This window comes from Sminthopsis crassicaudata, chromosome 3 (assembly GCF_048593235.1).
Source record: "Sminthopsis crassicaudata isolate SCR6 chromosome 3, ASM4859323v1, whole genome shotgun sequence".
NCBI classification, from domain to species: Eukaryota; Metazoa; Chordata; class Mammalia; order Dasyuromorphia; family Dasyuridae; genus Sminthopsis; species Sminthopsis crassicaudata.
This window is the reverse complement of record NC_133619.1, coordinates 259,634,127-259,655,516: the sequence shown is the minus strand read 5'-3', so window position 1 is coordinate 259,655,516 and position 21,390 is coordinate 259,634,127. Positions and strand designations below refer to the sequence as shown.

The 21,390-nt window shown below is 36.7% G+C and overlaps 1 protein-coding gene across 7 annotated transcripts in view; it reads right to left on the bottom strand.

The window, feature by feature from the left end:
* The window catches only part of HLCS (holocarboxylase synthetase), an 88,097-nt gene extending 67,857 nt beyond the window's left edge, over nt 1-20,240 (bottom strand). Inside the window, exons 1-4 of one of the 7 annotated variants that reach the window (XM_074300590.1) lie at nt 20,182-20,240; nt 9,772-9,924; nt 3,098-3,260; nt 259-1,187 (exon numbers count right to left, since the gene is read on the bottom strand). In XM_074300590.1, the coding sequence (XP_074156691.1) occupies nt 259-1,187; nt 3,098-3,149 (981 nt within the window). In that variant the 5' untranslated portion in view covers nt 3,150-3,260; nt 9,772-9,924; nt 20,182-20,240. Of the gene's footprint in view, nt 1-258; nt 1,188-3,097; nt 3,261-9,771; nt 9,925-10,380; nt 10,500-14,069; nt 14,632-20,181 lie in introns of those variants that run through there. The other 6 variants (XM_074300586.1, XM_074300589.1, XM_074300584.1 and 3 more) reach the window with 6 other exon arrangements.
* Between the last annotated feature and the right edge of the window lie 1,150 nt (nt 20,241-21,390).

Below are 21,390 nucleotides of genomic sequence, written 5' to 3'. Positions count from 1 at the left end.
TAATTTATCAAAATATAGTTGACCCAATTCCCAACAGAGGATGATTAAATTCATAATCATGAAAGCTTGAGGCACTTCAAAATACTAAACCAAAGAAAGGATGGACCATGTATCTTTAAGCTTAAAACAAAAAGGCTTCCCTTATAGAAAGGATTTGGGTTTATACACAATCAACATAAACCAAGAAAATAAAAATAAAATCCTCAAAATGCAAATTTAACCTTTTAGGGTAAAAGCCCTAAGTTCTGCCCTTAATACCTGACAAAGAATTGCTTCTCCTCCATTTGTTCCAAATGGCAGATGAACAATCATCCTGTCTCTATCCAAGTTTTCTAAATAACCCTTGAGCTTTCCAGGATGTATTGGCAGCTCTCCAGGGCCTTCTTCAAATAGGGTCCCACTTGTCACTACATTCAGTTTCATTTCACTGTCATCAGTCTTGGAAAAAACCAATGTCTGAATGCTCTTCTTCAATTCCTCTTTGCTTTTCAACTGTAGGCCACCAAATGTAAAGGAGGAAGATAGCCCCAAAACCTTCCCACCTTGGGACAGGTACACCATGAACTTTTGGTAAACTGCTTCAGAAATAGGCTCTTCTGTGGCAATGATCAACAATAAACAGTTATTCACCCATGGATCACTGAGCACATTTTTCTCCTTCAGGTGGTAGATTATATAACAATCAGTGTCAATACAATCCATCAGAATGGAATGGAGCTGCTGGAATCTTTGATGTATTTTTTGAGGGTCAGAGCCCACAAAGAGCAAAATATTCGGTGGCTTCCCAGTAATATTGACTCTTCTCCTTTGTCCAGTTTGGCAAGTTGTGTTATCACTGCCTTCTTGGCTGCTGCTGCAATCATAAGGAAGATCTGGAATGTCTTCTGCAGATGCAAATCTGACAGATTCAATGGTACTACTTTCTAGTTCCAAACATTCATGGCAGCTTGAAAGATGTAAGTGATGGTATTCATCAAATTCAGCTCCCTTTTCTGATGCATTGGTGGGCTCTTCCTGACAAGCACTGCCTTTCTTGTGATTATACTCCTCATTTTGAATCTTTTGGTCATCCCTGTCTAATAAAGGCTCTATCATTTCTGGTTTGATTTTAAATTCCTCCACTTCTGTGATCTTGGATACTGTTAATTGCTGTAGTTCTTTTAACACTGAGTCTTGAAGATGTACAGCTAGAGCATAAAGAGGAAAGAATCATTTTTTTACTGACAAAATACATCTCATAAATATTCAAAGTGAATCCCCCACATTATGCTATCTTTAAAAAGTAAAACACCATACAACCTTTATTCAAAGAACAATTATGCATAGGCTTTATAAAATGAAATTACTCCAAAAATCTATTTAAACTATATTACCAGAACTATAAACAAAGAAAAAAAAATACATTTTTCATGTCTGGTGGCTATTAATTCATTTGATTCTAACTCTAATTTTGAATGTCTGATTATTTGTTTTTAATTGTTAATTGGGAAGTAGACCACAGAGTAGACCTCTTGAAATCCCTTTCAACTAAGGATGTTTTGTAGAAATGGATCATTTTATTATTTGCTGGGCACCCTCAAAAATAAGCAAACTATGTTCAAAGATACCAAACTATGTTAATTTTATTAAACATTTTTGCATTAATTTTCAGAATCATGGACAGAATTAGCTACACCCAGAAAAGGAACACTGGGAAATGAGTATAAACTGTGAACATTTTTTTTTGTTTGTTTTTCTTCCCAGATTTTTACCTTCCGAATACAATTCTTCCTTTGCAACAACAACAACAACAAAAAATTCGGTACTGCACATATATATTGTACCTAGGATATACTATAAGATATTTAATATGTATGGGAATGCCTGCCTTCTGGGGGAGGGGTGGAGGGAAGGAGGGGAAAACAAAAGAATAATGTTGTTAAAAAAAAATTTACCTATGCATATGTACTGTCAAAAAAATGTTATAATAAAAAAGGAAATTTTTAAAAAGTACAATCTGGTGCAGCTAGATAGCAAAGAGCACCAGTGCTGAAGTGGGCAATTGCCTCAGCAAGAAAAAAAAAAGTAAAATCTAAGCTTAGAAATACTATAAACTTATGGATTAAGTGGGAGATAAAAATAGGTTAAAAATTGATTTTAAGTGAAAGTATTCTGAGACCATATAAATAACCTGGCTTCTGAATTTCAAGATAGCACTCTAGAAAGAACAATAAAGTATTCTATAAGGTGTTCAATTGAGCATAAAATCCGCAAGCTTTATTAACAATTACTATGTGCTAGGCACACTGAGGATAAAAAGAAAAAGCAAAAATAAATGCTACTCTTGAGAAACTTGTATTATAAAAGAGAAAACATTCGTGACAAGATTGATTCAAGGAAATAAGACCTCCTGCAGGAAGTGGAATAGAGCTAAGTGAAAGAGCATGGTAAAAGCATATTATCACTGTTTTATTTGTTTTCATGCTTACAAGATTTTGAATATTAAAATGTTTACTGAATATTTAAATCTTAATAACTAAACTAATAACTAAAACTAATTAATTAAAATTAAAATTAATTAAAATCCTTAGTTGCTATTCTTTAAAAAATAGCCTACCTATTTTTTTGTGTGTGTGAGGTAATTTGGGTTAAGATAACGTGGTCTCCTGGCAGTTACAATTACTAGTCTGTCCTAGACCCACCAGAGTACCTTTGACCACTGTCCTTTGCAGTGTGAACTCTACCCAGCTCGCCTCTTCTGAGGCCTTCAAAGGTCTCTGGTCACAATCTCTATAGCTTAATAACCGGTAGCGCGCCTTTATTATACCTACTCACATAATGCCCTGACTGATGCCCTGACTTGTTGGTTCCCAAGTGAACACCTGGTCAGAAGACCCACGTGTTCACTACCAAACTCCTTACCTCTTTTGGCTACCCATCTTGGCTTGGCCACCCAGGCTAGGGAGCCAGGGTCACATAGCTAGTAAAGTGCAGCCCAGTAAAGTGAGCCCAGCTTTGAACTTAGGTCTTCCTGACTCCAGGGTCAATGCTCAGTCTACTGTGCTCTCTAGCTGCCCTTAATCTTATTGCTAATACTAGCATTCATGAACATACTTACAGACAATCTTTTGTGGTACCATTCCATTATCCATTTGGAGTCTGTTTTCCATGAATGCAATGCCCAACTTGCTGAAATTATCTATACTTGCTTCAGCAAATAGCTTATAAGGTTCACCAGGTCTGCAGGCTAATGGCAAACAACAGTCTGACCACTTTACAGTCTAAAAGACAAAAAAAAAAAAGGCAAGTGACATTAGTCATTTTTTAAAAATCATATCTATAAAGAAAATTTAAACTCTAATAAACACATTAATAGAATTACTATGTTTTAGCTTTCTCAAATGCAGAAATGCTAAAGAATTTAAAATCACAGCTTACAAATAACAAGTGCAATCTTCTGACTCCAAATAAAGAAACCCAGAGATTCTAGAACTGAATATTATTATTCAGGCCTAACTATATTATGTACAAACTGCCTTCTTCCTTACTATTTTCTACCTCTGTTGTATTACCCTAAAGTCACATTACAGGAGTTTTACATTCTCAAGCAGAGAAAAAATAGAATGACAATTGTGGAGAGCTAAGGAAAAAAAAATTTAAATAATGAAATAAAATAAAAAGAAAAAAATGTACAGCTATAACTATAGGTATAGGACAAGCCTTACAACCCAGGAGGAGGCATGAGCAGGAGTTCAAGAGTAAGGTCTTCCTACCCAAAATATTTTTTCAGTTCTTTTGGTGTCTTAACAACTATTTCCTTGGGATTAATTACTCCCTTCCCTACTCCTTCCCTATTTTTATTTTTATTTTTTTGGGGGGGAGGATAGGAAAGGAGAAGCAACTGGGGTTCAGTGACTTGCCCTAGGAAATACACTTATCTGGTATACAGATCTGGTGCTATATCTAGCTGCCTCCTTTTTTCCTAAAGCCATGTCCCCTCCCTGTACTTATAAAAAATTTCATTATCTTGGTTTTTTAGCTTTAGTTTTGTATAATAGTGATAATCATAATTTGTCTCCCAGAGATATTGTGGAATCTAAAAATATTTAACACATGCTGTATTGATGTTGGTGCCATTATTGATCTTGAAGGGAGCCAAAGTAGCATAATGAAAGATGAGACTGAAGGAAGTGGGAGAAGGAAGGGAATTACATGGTTAGACTAATACTTGAGAAAGATCACTTTGGTAGCTCTGAATACAGAAAGGATTAGATTAGAAAGACAAGTCATTGAAGTAGGAAGCCAGAACGCTATTGCTATAGTTTTAGGTGATAAAAGTTTAATAAACGTATGAGTTATGTAATAGCATACTAAAGAAATGGGTAAAAAGGGATGAAAATATACTCCTATCTCTCCTTACCCCCAAAGTTCACAAAGATCAAAATGACCACATAAAACTAACCTATTTTGAATGTCAAAGCTGCAAAGCTTTTTTCTGATTAGTGGTTTATCTAGAATGCCCAAGTAACAAGTATGTCATTTAACTAAATTTTCTTGATAATGTGTGTATTAAGTTTCAACTCTTGTTGAAAATCTCTAAAATGTAATAAATCACAGCACACAAAATTTATGTTCCTTAAAAAAAAAAATAAATCAAGACTAGATGATGCCAGAAAAAAAAAAATTTAGTGACCATACCACCAAAATTAAATTATACCCATTATCCTAGCTTTTTGGCTGCCATATCCTTCTGCTGACTCATCTTGAATGTTATCTACTAAAACTCTCCCACCTTATTCTTGCACCAATGCTCTACCTCTTGACAAGATCCTTTTGGATCCTGACTGCAATGTCTTAACCATTACTTCCAATTTTGTGACATCTACAAATCAAATACAGATTGTGATACTGATAATTATGACAGATGTATGTTTAATCATTATTTGCTCAAAACAAGACAACAAATATTTAATAGCATGAGTATTGTGCTCGTTACTGGGGAAAAAAACACACTGAGAAAAAAAATTTACTTCAAGGAGTTCCTCAAAATGACGTGATATGAGAGTATTTATCCCAGAAGCATGGTTCTAACAAAATCAAAAACACAGCCAAAAGATTAGCTTGCTTAGATACCTTCACAAAATTAATATCTCTACAAGAACTGACCAATGGGTAAAAAGGAGCTGACAATGCAGAGGAATATTTCAGAGTGAGAAAGACCAATGAATACTCCTAAGGTAATAATAGTAAAGAAACAGTATAGTACTATAGCAACAAGATTATATGATGACTGATAGACATGGATCTAAACAGTGAGTTCTTATCAGTGAGTTTTTATCAACAGCCAGTTCCAATGGAGAGCCTTCAGGCATCCAGAGAAAGGAATGTAGGGACTGAAAGTGGATCACAATAGTATTTTCAACATATTGGATTTCTTGAGTTGAAAGGGAGAAAAATTTGGAATACAGGGTTTTGCAAGAGTAAATGTTGAAAAATTATCTTTGCATATATATTTTTTAAAAGTACTGAAGTGAAATCTGGAAAGTCAAAAGCACAGTAGAGAGGGCTCAAATCAAGAAAAATTATGATTTCCCTCATTTACTAGTAATCTGTCAAAAGGCAGATAAAATTTAATTGGATTTATTCTGGAATTCTGGAATTATTCTGGAATTATCTGAAAGTGAGCTGCAATTTCTACTTTCCTTTCTACATGTTCACAAACTATTGATCACAAACAATGACAAACTTAGTTTTCCTAAGATTCCAAGCCAAGTTCAATAGAGCTTTACTGCATCTGCATCTTTTATTGTCCTCTAATATTGTAGCACCTCTTCTATTTTTTTTCAAACAGTGGTCCAGTAAATAATATACAGATATAGATAGATACAGATACACATCTTTACAAAACATTGTGTCCCAATTTTTTCTCCCTCCCTCCTTTTTCCCTCCCCAAGATAGCAAGCAATCCAATATAGGTGTGCAATTCTTCTAAACATATTTCCAAATTCATCAATCAAGAAAGGGAGAAAAAACACATAAGGTGAACTACATTTGCCAGTGCTTTCAGGATTCAAGACATTTTCTCTTCCAGGTGACCTAAATCAAGAGCCGGTAACTGCTCATTTACAATCTTCCTCATTTATCTTAAATATTAACTTTCTATTGTTTTTTTTTGTCTTGTCATTTGCTATGACATCCTTCTTGGCAGTAATCACTGTGCCATTCTCTTCCCAGGCAAAGATTCTATTTGCCAACACAGCTGAAAAAACTCTGATGTCCTTGCTTTCTCTCATTCACTCATTTTTAACATTTGCATTCCTGACAATTTTACAGGACTCTTCTTCATTCACAAAAGAATTTCTGACATTGCTTCCATCTTCTACAAATTTCTTGTAAAATCTAAGTAGGGTGCAGTTAGGTGTGACCACTTCCTAGCTGTGTGACCCTGGGCAGGTCACTTAACCCCAACTGCCTCAGAAAACAAACAATAAAACATTCTGAGAAGAGGCAAATGACATAAAAGAAGCCCAAGACACAAATAATATTAAGAAGCTCCCTTTAAAGATTTTATTAACTCTTTTTGATTGAGACAGTCACTGCTTTATTGATTTGATTTGATTCCCTTTGCATACAAATCTCTTATTTTCTGCAAAATTTCTTGATCCTTTTTTATCCTTCCCGGATTGACTCCACCAGAACCAATTTTTTCCACAGGCCATTTCTTTGAAACCTTTGAAAATTAAGGGTACATGCCAAAACAAATCCTGTTTTCCTATAACATGACCCTGAAAATAGGAAAGTGTCACTTCCTTACTAAATTCCCATCTTTCAAATTTATCCTACTTCTGATCTCTATAGTTATCAATTAGGTCAACAGTGGACTTCAGTGATCCTGAGAATTGAATTATATCCTCTTCCTCTGACCCTTATTCGATGATCTCTTACCAGACAACAGACAGATCATCCAGATCTAAAAATGCTACTACTATCTAGTCAGAGAATAAAATGATGCAGTCTAAATGCATAGTTTTTCTTTTCTTTTTTTTTTTTTTTTTTTTTGGGGGGGGGGGAAGGTTGGTGGGGTTTTTCCTTTTGTTTTGTTTCTACTCAGGTAGAAATGTTGAACATGGATGCGGATGTATAACCTATACCAGACTGCCATTTTGGGTAACAGTAGAAGGGAGAGGCAAAGAAAGATTTGGGAATTTTTTTTGGAATTTGGAAAAATCGCTTGCAATCTTGGGGACAGGTGCTGCAAATTGTCTTTACATGAAATTAGGGAAAAAAATAAAATGTAAATAATAAGTACAGGTGTCTTTTCCTCCATGGGACACATGAAACACAAGACATGTCTTCCCTCCTCTACCCCAGATTCTTCTCCCTTAAGGAGACATCCACTACTTTTGAACATATGATATGGCAAGGGAGAGGGGAACAGGATTGTATATGTATATGCAAACATTGTATATGTAAATGTGGTTCTGGTCTTTGTGTCCTCTCAAAGTGCACTCACTTCTTGCTAGACACCCAATAAAACCTTTTCTCCAGGAAATCTCAAGTGTGAAATTTTCATTTCTAACAATTAGTGCATTAGCCAGGAAATCACTGAAAGAGGTGAGTGGGTCAGGAATTGGGAAAAGTGGTACCTCTCCTTTTTGAGGAGTCCTGATGCCTAGTTTTCTCAGCTGTAAGGATACCTGAAAAAGGAGTGCATTGAGCAGAGCCTAATGCAGAGATTGGAATGAATTTCTGAACCATGTTTGCTAGTACATTGGACAAGCTAAGAAAAGGATCAAAATTTGGGTTGGGGCCCAAAATGGGTTTGGTTAGTTCAGATCCTAAACTAGAAGAGAATGTCCAATAAAGAAGGGAATAAGAAATAGTAAGGAACAGGTAACTGAAGAGAGGTAAGGAAAGTCAATATTCTTTCAATAAACTAGATATAAAAGATGTTAGAAAAGTGGGGAGACTGAGTGAACCTGGGGAAAAGAAAATGATCAAAGTATTGTTTTTATGAATGGCCACAGAATTATTATCCTACTATAAGACTTTCAATATTCCGGCCAAAGTTTGGGGCTGATAAAGATTGGTTGTTTTAAGCTTTAATATTTTTGTGAATGGAAAGAACCTTTTAGTAAGGAGTTAGATAATTTTCCTACTGAAATGGCAGATTAATGGCCACAAAGATTTTTCAGGTACAGCCCTCCCCCACTTTATGTATTTTCTCCTTCAACAGAAATTACAGAAGCAGCTTTAGAGGAGAGAGAAGCTGAGAGGAGGAAAAACATTATGGCCCATAATAGACTGAGGAAGGAACTCTGCAAAAAGAATATTGAAAATTTCCCCCTTACTGGAGAGATGGGGATAGAAAGAGGTCAGACCACCTGGAAGAATGGACACTTCAGGGAGTTAGGGAGCCTGGGGTTCCTTCTTTCCAGATCCCACCAAGAAATACTAGTAACTCTAGGCTGAGCCTAGTCAGGAGTAAAAAGATTTAGTAGATACTGGGGCAGAGATCTCCTTGGTAAAGTAGTTGGGAATTTCAGGAATTTTTAGTGGATTGTGAATAAAAGAAAATCAGAGTGGATTAGTAAAAGACCTAGGGCAGTTACAGCAACACAGAGATAACCAGAGGGAAATAAACCCCAAGATAATGGGGACTTGTTTAACTGATAAGGAATTTGTGGCTTGTAGAGTGAAGAGTGAGGAATGCATCCTATCTAAAATACAGGTTTATCCAGACCAGGAGATCATTATACTTCAACAACAATACTGTATGAAGATCAATTCTGAAGGACGTGGCTCTCTTCAACAATGAGAACCAAATCAGTTCCAATAGAGTAGTAATGAACTGAACCAGCTAGTGAAAGAACTCTAGGAGATGACTATGAACCACTACATAGAATTTCCAATCCCTCTAATTTTGTCCGCCTGCATTTTGTATTTCCTTCACAGGCTAAATGTACACTATTTCAAAGTCAGATTCTTTTTGTTCAGCAAAACAACTGTCATGTATACATATATTGTATTTAATTTATACTCTAAACTATTTAAAATGTTTTGGTGGACCTGCCATGGGGGGAGAGGGGGAGAGGGAAAAAATTGGAACAAATGGTTTGGCAATTGTCAATGTTGTAAAATTACCCATGCAAATATCTGGTAAATAAAAACTATTATAAAACAAATAAATAAAATAGAGGATTATTTTCTAAAGATGAAGAGAAAAAATAAGATTTGAGCAATACCCCCTGAAGAATATTGGCAATTACTTGATGGGAAAATGTTAAATAAGGCCAGGGACTGTTAGCAGGTCTGGACAAGTACCACTATTACCACAGGATGCCCTGAAAAGTCAAATTTTCCTAGCACTAGGTAGTTTTGTCATTTAAATATAGTTAGAAATATAAAATTCATTGTCAGAGTTACTGCCAATAGAGACAGTAATTGGGTATTACACATGATCAGTAAAAAAAAAAAACTGGCTGGATGTCATTTTTATAGTGATACTGGGAGTCTAGCACATGTCAAAAAATTCTTAAAATTGAACAAGTGAAATTTTCTGATTTTGAGGAAACAGATTAGTAAAAACTAACATTTATAATGGCATTTAAGGAAGGTCTTATTTGGGTTCAGAAAATGGGAATTTAGAGTTGGTGTGATCTAAAATTCCAAAGGCAATTTACCTTATTAAATTTAGTTTGCCATCATGCTATTGATATATACAGCACAGTAGTTAAAACTACTACTATTCTATTAGTCTAATCTTCAGCAAGATATAAAAATATCACTCACCGTTTCTGTAGGGAAAAATGGTGCTGGTAAATTCTGACTTCGTAGCAAAATGCTTTCTATCACAAATGCTATGTGTTCTGCTTCAAGAATATCCCCAGGATAAATAAAAGGAGAAACAAGAAGTAGTGCCCACTTATTTAAGTCATCAATAGACTAGGATGTAAAGGGAGAAAAAAGGAAAAGTTAGATCTATTATTATTATTCTAACAGTACAGTGCCAGGCATTTTGACTATAGACTTCTCAAATAGTGTAGGTTCAGTTCTAGACTATTATAATAAAACAAATATTACAATAAAACAAATCATACAAAATTTCTGCATGATTTTTGTAAATCCCCAATGCATATAAGGTTAGGTTTATACTATACTACAACATAATAGTGTGTAATAACATGATGACTACAAAAACAATGAATATATCTTATTTAAAAATACCTTGCTGTAGGAACAGCTAACTAGATGGCACAGTGCAAAAAGCACCAGCCAAGTCAAATCCTTCCTAGCTGTGTGACCCTGGGCAAGTTACTTAACCCCAACTGCCTCAGGGGGAGAAAATGCCTTGCTGCTTAAAAAAAAAAAAAAAAAAAAAAAAAAAAATGCTCTTATCACCTGAGCAGTTAGCAGCAATTTTTTTTGAAGGTCTTGCCTTGACTGTTGATGACTGCTGTTTAAGAAGGCTACTGAAATAAAATTTAATAAAATTTGATTATTCCTTCAAATTCACACCATTTGATTATTCCTTTCACAAAAGATTTCTTTCTAGCATTTGATGCTATTTGACAGCATAATGTTCTTCAATACTGGAGGCCCTAGGAAAGGGAAAAGAGACTACTAGTTGGTAGAGCAGTCAGAACACACCCATTTACTAAGTTCATCTAACAAGAGTACAATTCAAGGCACTCCAAAACAATTACAATAGTCAGAAACCAATAATGAAAAAAGTAGGAAATATTGAAAAGAATTACCAAAATGTGATCAGAGACACAATGTGAGCAATGATATCCTTACAGGATTTCCACAAACCTTCAATTTGGGGAATTAAAAAAAAAAAAAAAAAAAAAAAAAACCCACAGCATATGTAAAACACAAAGCAAATAACAAAAAATAAATAAATATGCTTGTACTTCTAAAAAGTAGGAAAAAAATTAGCCACTCACAATTGAATGTATAATTCAATTCAACAAATGTTTATTAAATGCTTACTATGTGGCAAAATCTGTATTGAGTGCTATTTAAAAAAAACCTCAGAAAGGGTCACTTTAAACCGTGCCAGTTTAAACAGTTATCAGATCCCTTCTTTGTTGCATTTGTGCTTAAGCAAAATATCCTAAAACTTTCTATCTAGCCCTTTCCTATTAGAAATATAAAATATGCATTTTAAAATAATGCCTGAGCATATTTATCTAAGGTCAGACATAGAAAGCAAATAGAGCTAGAGAAAACAAAATGCATGTTTATCAACATCAAGTGGGCTCTTGCAAGGAAATCATTCTATACCCTCCTCATTTTGGCTACATGAACTCATGAAACCATCGACTAAGATACAGTGCAGTTAAAATCCAAAGCAGTACCTACTGACCAGCCTGTACCAATAAAGTTACAGCAATTTTGTAATTCATTCAATTCCCAGATTTTGGAAAGTACTGCAAAAGTTTAACAAGACTGATCTTTTTTAGAATCTTTTTGAAAATCAAATTCTGAAACTTATTTTGTACAGAGATTGTAAGAGACAGCATTTGCTATGCACTCAGTACGAGGGCACTATTGCACATGGATATAATGTTAGTACTATAAAAAAAGGACACTTCAATTCACTAAAAACAATCCTGATGTTTTCTTCTTGTTCAACTCTAAATCAAACAGATAATCACCTATTGGTACTTTCAAAATGTCAGGTATCTTCAAAAATAGTCTTTCAACACATTATGGGCTGATACCTTTGTAATCATTCCACAGTTCCACAGCTCATATTGTAGGCACTAATAACACATACAACTTAGAGGGTCCATTGAATACATGCAGTCATTTGTAGACATAATTATAATTCACTGTCGCCAATGTACAATCTATATGTAGTGTGCTAGAGGAATGGGAATCTGCTTCCACTAAGTTTTGTCCCTTCATTTCAGAGGATCAATGGCATCACAGGATGATATCTTGCCTTGTATATGATTTGAATTAAAGTGAGGGAAGAGTTCACCAAGTCATCAACCTCATTTTCTCTTCCAGAGTCAATGTCCAGTGGCCATCATGTATGACCAAGCTCTAGATGCTCCCACAAAGTCTGTTTCACCCACTTTCATAAATTGTTCCCATCTACATCAGATACATGGTTAAACATCCAATTCCCATAGGTTTGAGGTTACCCTCAACATGGTGTAACCTATCTGTAGAGAAAATTGTTGGGGTATGTACACTAGGAAGTGTGAACACTTGAAGCTACAGAAAACAATTGGATGAAAGTGGACACCAGAGGCGAATGAGCAGCCTTGAAAAAGGCAAGCCTTCACATCAGAGGCACTCCTACAGAGTCCTATAGGCTATTGAGGAAACCTATGAGAAGATACCATCTAAGGAAGGCAAAGCCTGATAGATAAGATAGGACAGAGAGGCAGAGATGCTGTAGAGATTAAAAAGCAAGATTGGATATGTTGATTGAATAAAAATTAGGAGCAATGGACTATACAATGGTTCTGACCAATGAGTAGAAAAGTGACAGTAACAAGGGGCAGCTAGGTGGCGAAGTGGATTGAGCACCAGTCCTGAAGTCAGGAGAACTAGAGATCAAATCTGGTCTCAGACACTTAAACTTCCTAGCTGTGTGACCCTGGGCAAGTCACTCCCAGCTTCAGGAAAAAAAAAATAAACGTAACAGGGAAATTTGAAAGAGGGGTGGATTTGAGAACATGATGCTCAAAAAAATACTGCTCAAATATTTACAAGGCCCTCTTTTAGCCCAAATTTACATTTCTTGGAATATCAAATTATACTCACTCCATTCAAATGGTACTACTTTATCCTTCCTTTCTCCACAATTTTACACAGCTTTCAGGAGTGTTTTACATTCTCAAGCAAAATCCTGGCATGAATGTAACCACCTCTATAGTTAACAAGCCTTTTTTCTACTTATATACAAAACATATGCACGGATAATTTTTTCAACATTAATTCTTGCAAAACCTTGTGTTACAAATTTCCCTTTCCCTAGCCCCCTCCCCTATGTGGCAAGTAATCCAATATATGTTAAGAAAAAATATTAAATCCTATATATACATCTTTATACAATTATCGTTCTCCACAAGTCAGAACAAGGCAAAAAAGAAAATAGAAATGCAAGCAAACCACAAAAAGTGAAAACGCTCAGTTCCCATAGTGCTCTCTTTGGGTGGATGGCTCCATTCATCACACAGAACATGGGAACTGGCCTCCATCATCTCATTATTGAAAAGAGCCATTTAACATGTTGATGGTACTTGATACCACCATTAGAGGAGGTACCATCTTTGCATCCCATACAATGAATTCGTCACCTTATAACTAACAAGGTATCACAAAGTGCATAAAAACCTTTTTTTCTACTATCTGGTTAAAGCGTGGTCACCTCCACACCACCGCGAGGCACTGGAGGAAGGTTTGGGAGATTCTCTAATAACTGATCCAAGGTCCCCCAAGATGGCATTTGACTAGGATAGCCGAACTTCAGTGCTCTCTCCCACAGGCCAAACTGCTCTCCTAGCCAGCGCTAACTTTTCAAGCAGCATTTTACATAAATCCTCAAAAATAACAGGATTTAGTCAAATTGAAAAAGTTTGTAGATAGTTCCAATTCCACTCCCTAAATAGTAGAGAACATGCTCCCAACAAGAATAAAATTTCTTATCGAGTATGTTTACAATTACTTCGAGGTCATGCAAGTACATGCTATTTCCCCGACTCAGGATTCTTAATATCATAATATCCTTATGACCACAGAGCTCTTAACAAATGCAACTTATTTTCAGTGGTCGCAAGGGCTGCAGAAAACACGTCATCCTTCCACAAGTCAATAAAAACTCACTTCGTTTTTATGTCATTTTACAAGTTCGCAAAAGCGTTACACATAATTTGCGTCTCCCAGCAGTCCTGTGAGATGGGTACCAAGGGCATCCATCCCCATTTTAGAGACGGAAAAAAAAAGCTCCAGGCCGTCCCACAGCTGGGAAAAAGACACCGCTCCGTTCTAGGCAATGGGAGGTTACGCAAAGCCAACCTGTGTCTCCGCAGCCCACCAAGCCCAGTCCCCGAAAGAGTAAGAACTACCTGGGACTCGTCAGTGAAGAAGACTCGGTTTCCCATTCTGAGGCAGACACGGTCCTCGGAGATCCCCAAGGCCCCCGGGCTAGGCTTGCCGACCCCGCCACTTCTGCAGAAGGTGAAGGAGCAGCGGGTGCGATGCAGCCTGCGCACCGTACTGTGGATAATGCGCGTGGGCCGCGCCCCCCAGCGCGCCCACAGGTACAGGTAACACAGCGTGATCAGCATGCCCGGAGCGCCTGCGACCCTCTCCGACCCTCTCCTAACTGCTTTCACTACCTGCGTCCCTGCTGTCCTCAGCCCCGGCTCGTCCGTCTCCAGCACCCGCAGTGTCTAGCGCTTCATGCCCCGTGAACTCCCCTCAGGTGCCTCAGGTGCCCGCGAGAAGGGGGCAGCGAAGCCTCCGAGCCCTTCCCTACACTTCCGCGTCAAGGTCCCCTCCCCTACCTCCACTTTCGGAAGGCAATCAACTGGTCAGTCACTCACCGGAGCAGGGGGTCCCAAATGCTAATCCCCCCCGCCCCGGCACAACCTTTACCACTTCCTCTCCGGCTCCTCCTCCTTCTCTGATTGGCTCTTCTGAAAGAGAAAGCACGGTTCTGATAGGTCCGTCCGGGAGTGACTGAGAAAGGCCCCGCCTCTGCTCTCTTTGCCTAGTTTGAGGGAAAGAGCCCTAGCAGGCAGCCGGGCCTGAGATTTTCCCTGTCCGATATACTGCAGTTTTCTTTCTACTTCTTTCCTGTTTTTTTTTTTTCATTTTTCTATTTTTTATTTTAATATAAAGTTGCCTATCTGATTCACCGGAATAACCTCTGCGGGCTATTTCCCTTAAACAAATCTTAAAAGGGCTCAGCGGATAGAGCACCAGCCCTGAATTCAGAAGGACCCAAGTTCGAATCTAGTCTCAGACACTTAACACTTCCTAGCTGTGTCACTTAACCCCAGCCTCAGAAGAAAAAAAATATCTTAAACAAATCTTAAAAGCAGCGATTTAAAAAATATATTTTATCTATTTTATTAATATTTCCCAATTTAAATGTAAAAAAAAATCACTTTCTTTGCAAAAGAATACACACCCACAAAAGTTTTGGGTTTAAGTATGAGAAGCCTAGATATTAAGTGTTTGAAATTGAATACCTTATCTGTCTCAACCCCCTCCTTTTAGAGTTGAAGATCCTAAAGGTAAATCCTCAAAATTTTCCAGGTAATCCAAACCATGTTAGCTAATACTCATGTCCTCCAGATCATTCCTCGTGTTCTAGGAAGGAAGGAAATAAGTATTCATTATCACCTACTACGTGATAAGCACTCTACTTTGAGCCAGACATCAATTCTGAGAGGTAGGTGCTATGATTTTCACCATTTGACAGCTCAGGACATTGGGGCTAACTGAGGTAAAATAATTTGCCTAGAGCTAATCATTTCTGAAGTACTCCCTAGTTCACAAATTTCCTCTACTCAAAACTCTGGCAATAATGCATCTTCTAACTCCTTAATTTCAGTTACCTTCACTCCCATTGATGGGGGGTGAGGTCCCTTTAAGATTCCTTTCTGATTTCCAGCCCCCATCACCATGACCTATTTCTTCACTCCACCTATATCATATATAGAAAAGTCACACATGATCTCAATGTTATTCACCAAGTATTCTACTTCTGTGATAAAAACTCTTACTATTTTTCTGATAATAACCTCATATTTATTCCATCTCTCTGCCTTACTTTGAAATCTATTCTTTGTCCACAAGACTTTTATTTCCTCCATCCTTCAGTACCTTCTTAGGTCATTTGATCTGCTCTGACTTGACCTTCTTCCCTTTCCAATTTCAAACAATTAGCCATTTCAGTTCTACTGTTCTCTGCTCTTGAACACCTCCCCTGAATAACCTTTCATTGCTTGCCAGATCTCACCACTAAATTACCGTCTGTGTCCTCAGCACTGCTACCAATACAGCCCTTCCCCAGAGGGACTGGAAGATCAAAAAGGTATCATTGTTGGGAGGTGACTTGCTGTCTGAAAATAGGAAGGAGGTTAAAGTGTCTATCAACCATAGAAGTGTCGATGTCAACAGAAAAAGAAAGGCAAGCCCTCAGAAGTCTCTAATAGGGCAAAGTCTTGTTTTTCTGCTCTTCCCCATGGGGCTTCTAAAAAGGGGATTATATAATTGGCTAGTGGGTCAGGGAACCCTAAATAGATGTAGCACATGGTACCATGATAGTAATGAGCATCATAACTTCACATAAAGGAGGGGAGGTAGGCGTGGGGAAAAAGGGAGGGAATCTGGAACTCAACATTTTAAAAAACAAATGTAAAAAAATTGTTTTACATGTAACTGGGGAAAATAAAAGTATTAAATATAAAAGAGAGTGATGAGCATCACCAACCATACAGTAAGTGTTGACATCTTCATGGTAGCCCAGATGTTTCTGGTGCTTCTGCTCAATGTCCTCACTTCTTTATAGTGAGAATTCCATTATGAACTGCAAAGATTTCCTGAATTGCAAAATGGGGAAAACTTTCTCATCATTTAGATCTAGAAATCAATTCTTCCAAAATGGGATGAGAAGATTGGCAAAGCTTGGAATTTCTTGTCTTTGTTGTCCTGTTTTCTTCATCTTCCTTTATTTTTTTTTTACTTTCATGTATGTATTTTATTTAGTTCACTAATATTTCACAATTATATTTAAAGTATTTTTGACATTCCTTTTTTTTAAGTTGTGAGTTCCACATTCATTTATTCCTTCACACCTCTCCCTGACCCCTTGAGAAGGCAAACAGTATATCGACTATACATATGAAGTCAAGCAAAGCATATTTTCATATTAGCCATGTTGCAAAGGAAGACATACAAAAAACCCCAAGAAAGTAAAGAAAGTGAAAAAATATGCTTCTAAGTCTGTACTCTGAATGCATTACTTCTCTCTCTGAAAATGGATAGCATTTTTTATCATGAGTCCTTTAGGAATATCTCAGATCATTGTCTTGATCAGAATAGATAATTCTTTTACTGTTGTTCTTTGTTTTGCTATTATATAAAATGTTATCCCGGTTCTGCTTATTATCTGCTTATTTGACATAGCTTCAATTGATACATAAAACCTGCCAAGATTTTCTGAAACCATCCTGCTCTCCATTTCTAAATGTACAATAGTATTCCACCACAATTCAGCCATTCTCCAATTGATGAGCTTTCTCTAGATTTCTAATTCTTTGCCAGTCATCTTCCTTTAGCAGCTCTGTTTGGTTTCCATTCTACAGAATAATTATGTCACCTCCAGGCTAAACTGACCACCAGAAATCTCATCCTTATGTACAATGAATCAGAGCCAGACCTTTGTTTTGCTATTATGTACAATGGTTTCCTGGTTCTGATTACTTCACATGCTATCAATTGATATAAAACCTCCTGATTTTTCTGAAACCATCCTGCTTTCCATTTTTTAATGTGTGGTACAGATATGGTCAGGGATCACCATTTAATAAAAAAGCTGGAGAGATCTCTAGAAGCAAAGCAAAGTTTATTATATGTTCTCAAGAGAATTGGGCGTCCCACTCTTCCAGCAGTCAATTGAAGGGAGGAAGCACAGGGCAGGGTTTACACTTTTAATCCGAAAGGCAAATACCCCCTTCCACCACAGACCCTCAACCTCATTGGCTGAGGGTCTTACATTCTAATCTTGAGAACTACCCGAGAAATTTAATTTGACCAATAAGTACATAGTTGCCCATATTTGACTGAATAAGGAGAAAATTATGTCATGGGAGGATAACAAGAAGGGGACATAAGTATGTCTTTGACTCAATCTTCAAAGTCCTTCAGACCTACTCAAACTCTGAAGTAGATGAACAAGATCTCATCTCATCTCGTTCATTAAGATACAATAGTATTCCACAACAATCATAAACCGTAACTTGTTCAACCATTCCCCAATTGATGAGTTTCCTCTAGATTTCCAATTCTTTGCCACCTATCTTCCTTTAGCAGCTCTGTTTGGTTACCATTCTGCAGAATAATTATGTCACCTCCAGGCTAAATTGATCACCAGGAAGCTCCTCCTTATGTAGTTTGAATCAGAAGTTGACCAAAAGTACTCTCTAATCTTTAGGAAGATTGGAAGAATGAGAGCTGAACAAAGCAGGCTAGAAACTAGAGAGTCACGACTTAAACAGAAATTCAATTAATTTCAGAGTGAGGAAAATGGCATTTGAAAAGGGAAGCTACCCCAACTCCAAAGGAGTGCTTACACTTCGGCTACTGGGTCCACTTATCTACATGAAAGAATTTGGCCCACAACACAATGATTTTTAGATCTTGAGATAGTGCTTATGATTAGCATTTCTTGGAACAATACAATGTTCTTGGGTCCCATGAGAGCAGTCATTGTTTCAGATCTTAGGGGTCACGTCCACTCTGAAAGGCAGAGAACCAGTTTTGTTACAGGAATGGGAGTGTAATCAATGACAAGGAACAGGAATTATGAATGTGTGATAGATGGCACTGGGAAATAAGGTGAGCTAAATTTCTTAATAATACTTTGTATTATTTAGTAATACTTTGCCAGAGGTTGAGTTTATTCCAGCCTGAAAAGGATCATTGTTATGCCAAACTCAGGGTGCAATCTGCATACTTGATATTAAGTCGAAAAACTGGGTGTTTCAAAATATTTTGATAATACTTAACACTTTCTCAACTTCTTCAATTGCCTCTAATTGGAGTGCTAGAGTCACAAATGCCTCCCAAAACTTTCCTTTCTAGAGGGTTCAAAACTTTCCAGGTAACTATTTTACACACACACACACACACACACACACCAGCCCTTTTCAGCTTTCCTTTGTGTATTTTCTTCCTCATTAGACTTTAAACTCTTGAAGATAAGAACTTTCTTTTTCTTTTTGGTATTCCCAGCCCTTAGTAGAGTACATGGCAAACAGTGGATGTCTAATTAGCTTACTGAATTGAAATGAAAAATTGAATATTTAGTCACTTTCTGGGAGGTACAACTTTGTTTATTTTGTTTTTGCCATGATAATGTCTGCCCATGTGACAGATATGTCTCCATGGGTTCTTTAAAAACAGGTCATGGAGGAAGCATTGATAGATATTAATGAAATCTTTCCTATCCTTCTACAAAGAAGAAATAATAATGATTCCAGCCTTAAAAAGAGCAGGATATAGGCCATGAGACTGGACATTTTTCTTCAGTCTTTGAGAGGTTTTGTTATTATAGAATTATATCTATCACCTCATAAATATTACTGCCTTCAGTGTATAATTTTGGTTCAAAACAAAAAGCCACTTTCTTAGTTATTATCCCTTAGAGGGAGAAGAATTATCCCAAGCTTAAGTCTATATACTTAATTCCTTCACACTAAATTTCGGTAGTAAGGCAATTTTTTCCCAGCTGATAGCAAACAAAAATCAGAGAATTTATATAGATATGCCAGAAGATAAGAGTAAATGAGTTCTCCCTCTGGGAATGAGATGTTTTGTCTCAAACCAAGAGAGAGGCCCTAGTGTCACACAATAAATCCCTTTAAGTGTAGAAAGATTAGAAAAAATAAAAAGCTAGAAATCAGGGAAATATTGAAGAGCTAGTTTATGTGTCTGTACCTTCCAAAGTATCTCTCTCTCTCTCTTTATCTGTCTTTTTCTGTCTCTATCTCTCTCCATCTCTCTCTCCCTTCATATATACATATATATATGTAAAGATTATTTATCAACATCTATATCTATCTATCTATCTATCTATCTATCTATCTATCTATCTATCTATCTATCTGCCTGTCTATCTATAGTTCTCTATACTCCATCCCTTGCCTACCTTTATGGACTTAATCTTGAAGAGAATCTAGTACTTCCGAAGTTCTCTGGAAGTATAAAAGTCTCTTTTCTCCCAAAAGTTACCAGGGCAACTCCAACTATTATGGAAGCATACCACTTTATATTAGTTAGGTGGTACAGTAGATAGCATGTTCAGTCTGGAGCCTGGAAGACCTGAGTTCAAATCCAACCTCAGACATTATCTGTGTGATTTTGGGCAAATCACTTAATCTGTATGTATGTTATCTTAATCTCAGTTCCCCCTGTTTTTAAAATGGGGATAATAATAGCACTTACCTGTTGAGATTGTTGTGAGTATCATTAATTTGTGAGGTCCTTGAGGGTAGAGATTTCTTCTGCTTCTTTTTGTATTCCTAGTACTTAGCATAGTTTAATGCTTGTTTCCGTCCCTTCCCCTTCTATTAATAAGAGGTCACAACAAAGTAGTTACATGGAAATCCTCCAAGTTTAGTTGGAAATTTGGATTACACTTTTGTTTCTATTTTTGTTTTCCTCCTTTAGTGCAGCCTAGTGGTTTTTTGAATCCCCATGGTTAAGGTAGACTATAAACTCTAAAGGCATCTTAAGGACTTTAAGGAACTTACCAAGAGATAGAATCTGGTAAGAAAAATATACCAATTCCTCTAAACCCATGGAAGATAATGTAGTTTTTCCTTAGAAGACATTGAAACATCCAACCTCTCTGACTCAGTTTACTCACTTTTAAAAATAAAGAATTCGATTAAATTACTTCTAAGAACATTACCTTTTAAAATGTATACATTTAGGATCCCTTGGCTTCCATGGCATTATTCTGATTCTCTGTCAGCCTCTTTGACCACAAGATATATTATACAGATGAGTAAAAAAAAATAAGAAAAGAGATATAGAAAGTGGGGAAAAGATTCATCTATCAGTTAAGGAATCAATTCATTATTGTCTTTTAATTATTTATGTATTTTATTTTTCCAAATACATGCAAAGATAGTTTTCAACATTCATATTTGTAAAACCTTGTGTTCCAAAATTTTCTCCCTTTATCCCTTTCTCCCTCTTCCCATAGACAGCAAATAATCCAATATATATAAAACATGTGCAACTCTTCTAACCATATTTCCATGTTTGTCATGCTGTACAAGAAAAAGCAGATCAACCCAAAGTGATTTTAAAGGAAGGAAAGAGACCCGTATGTGCAAAAGTGTTTGTGCCAGCCCTTTTCGTAGTGGCTAGAAATTTGAAACTGAGTGGATGCCCAAAAGTTGGAGAATGGCTGATTAAATCATGATATATTGAACAAGATGAGGTTAGATCTTTCAAGACATTTGTGAAAATCGAGTAAGGCTTCATCAACTTAAGAGTTTGAATAGGCCTGAAGGACTTTGAAGATTGAGTCAAGGGCATACTTAAGTCCCCTTCCTGCAATCCTCCCTTGACATCATTTTCTCCCTATTTCAGTCAAGTATGGGCATAGTTGCTTATTGATCCAGTTAAATTTCTTGGGTAGTT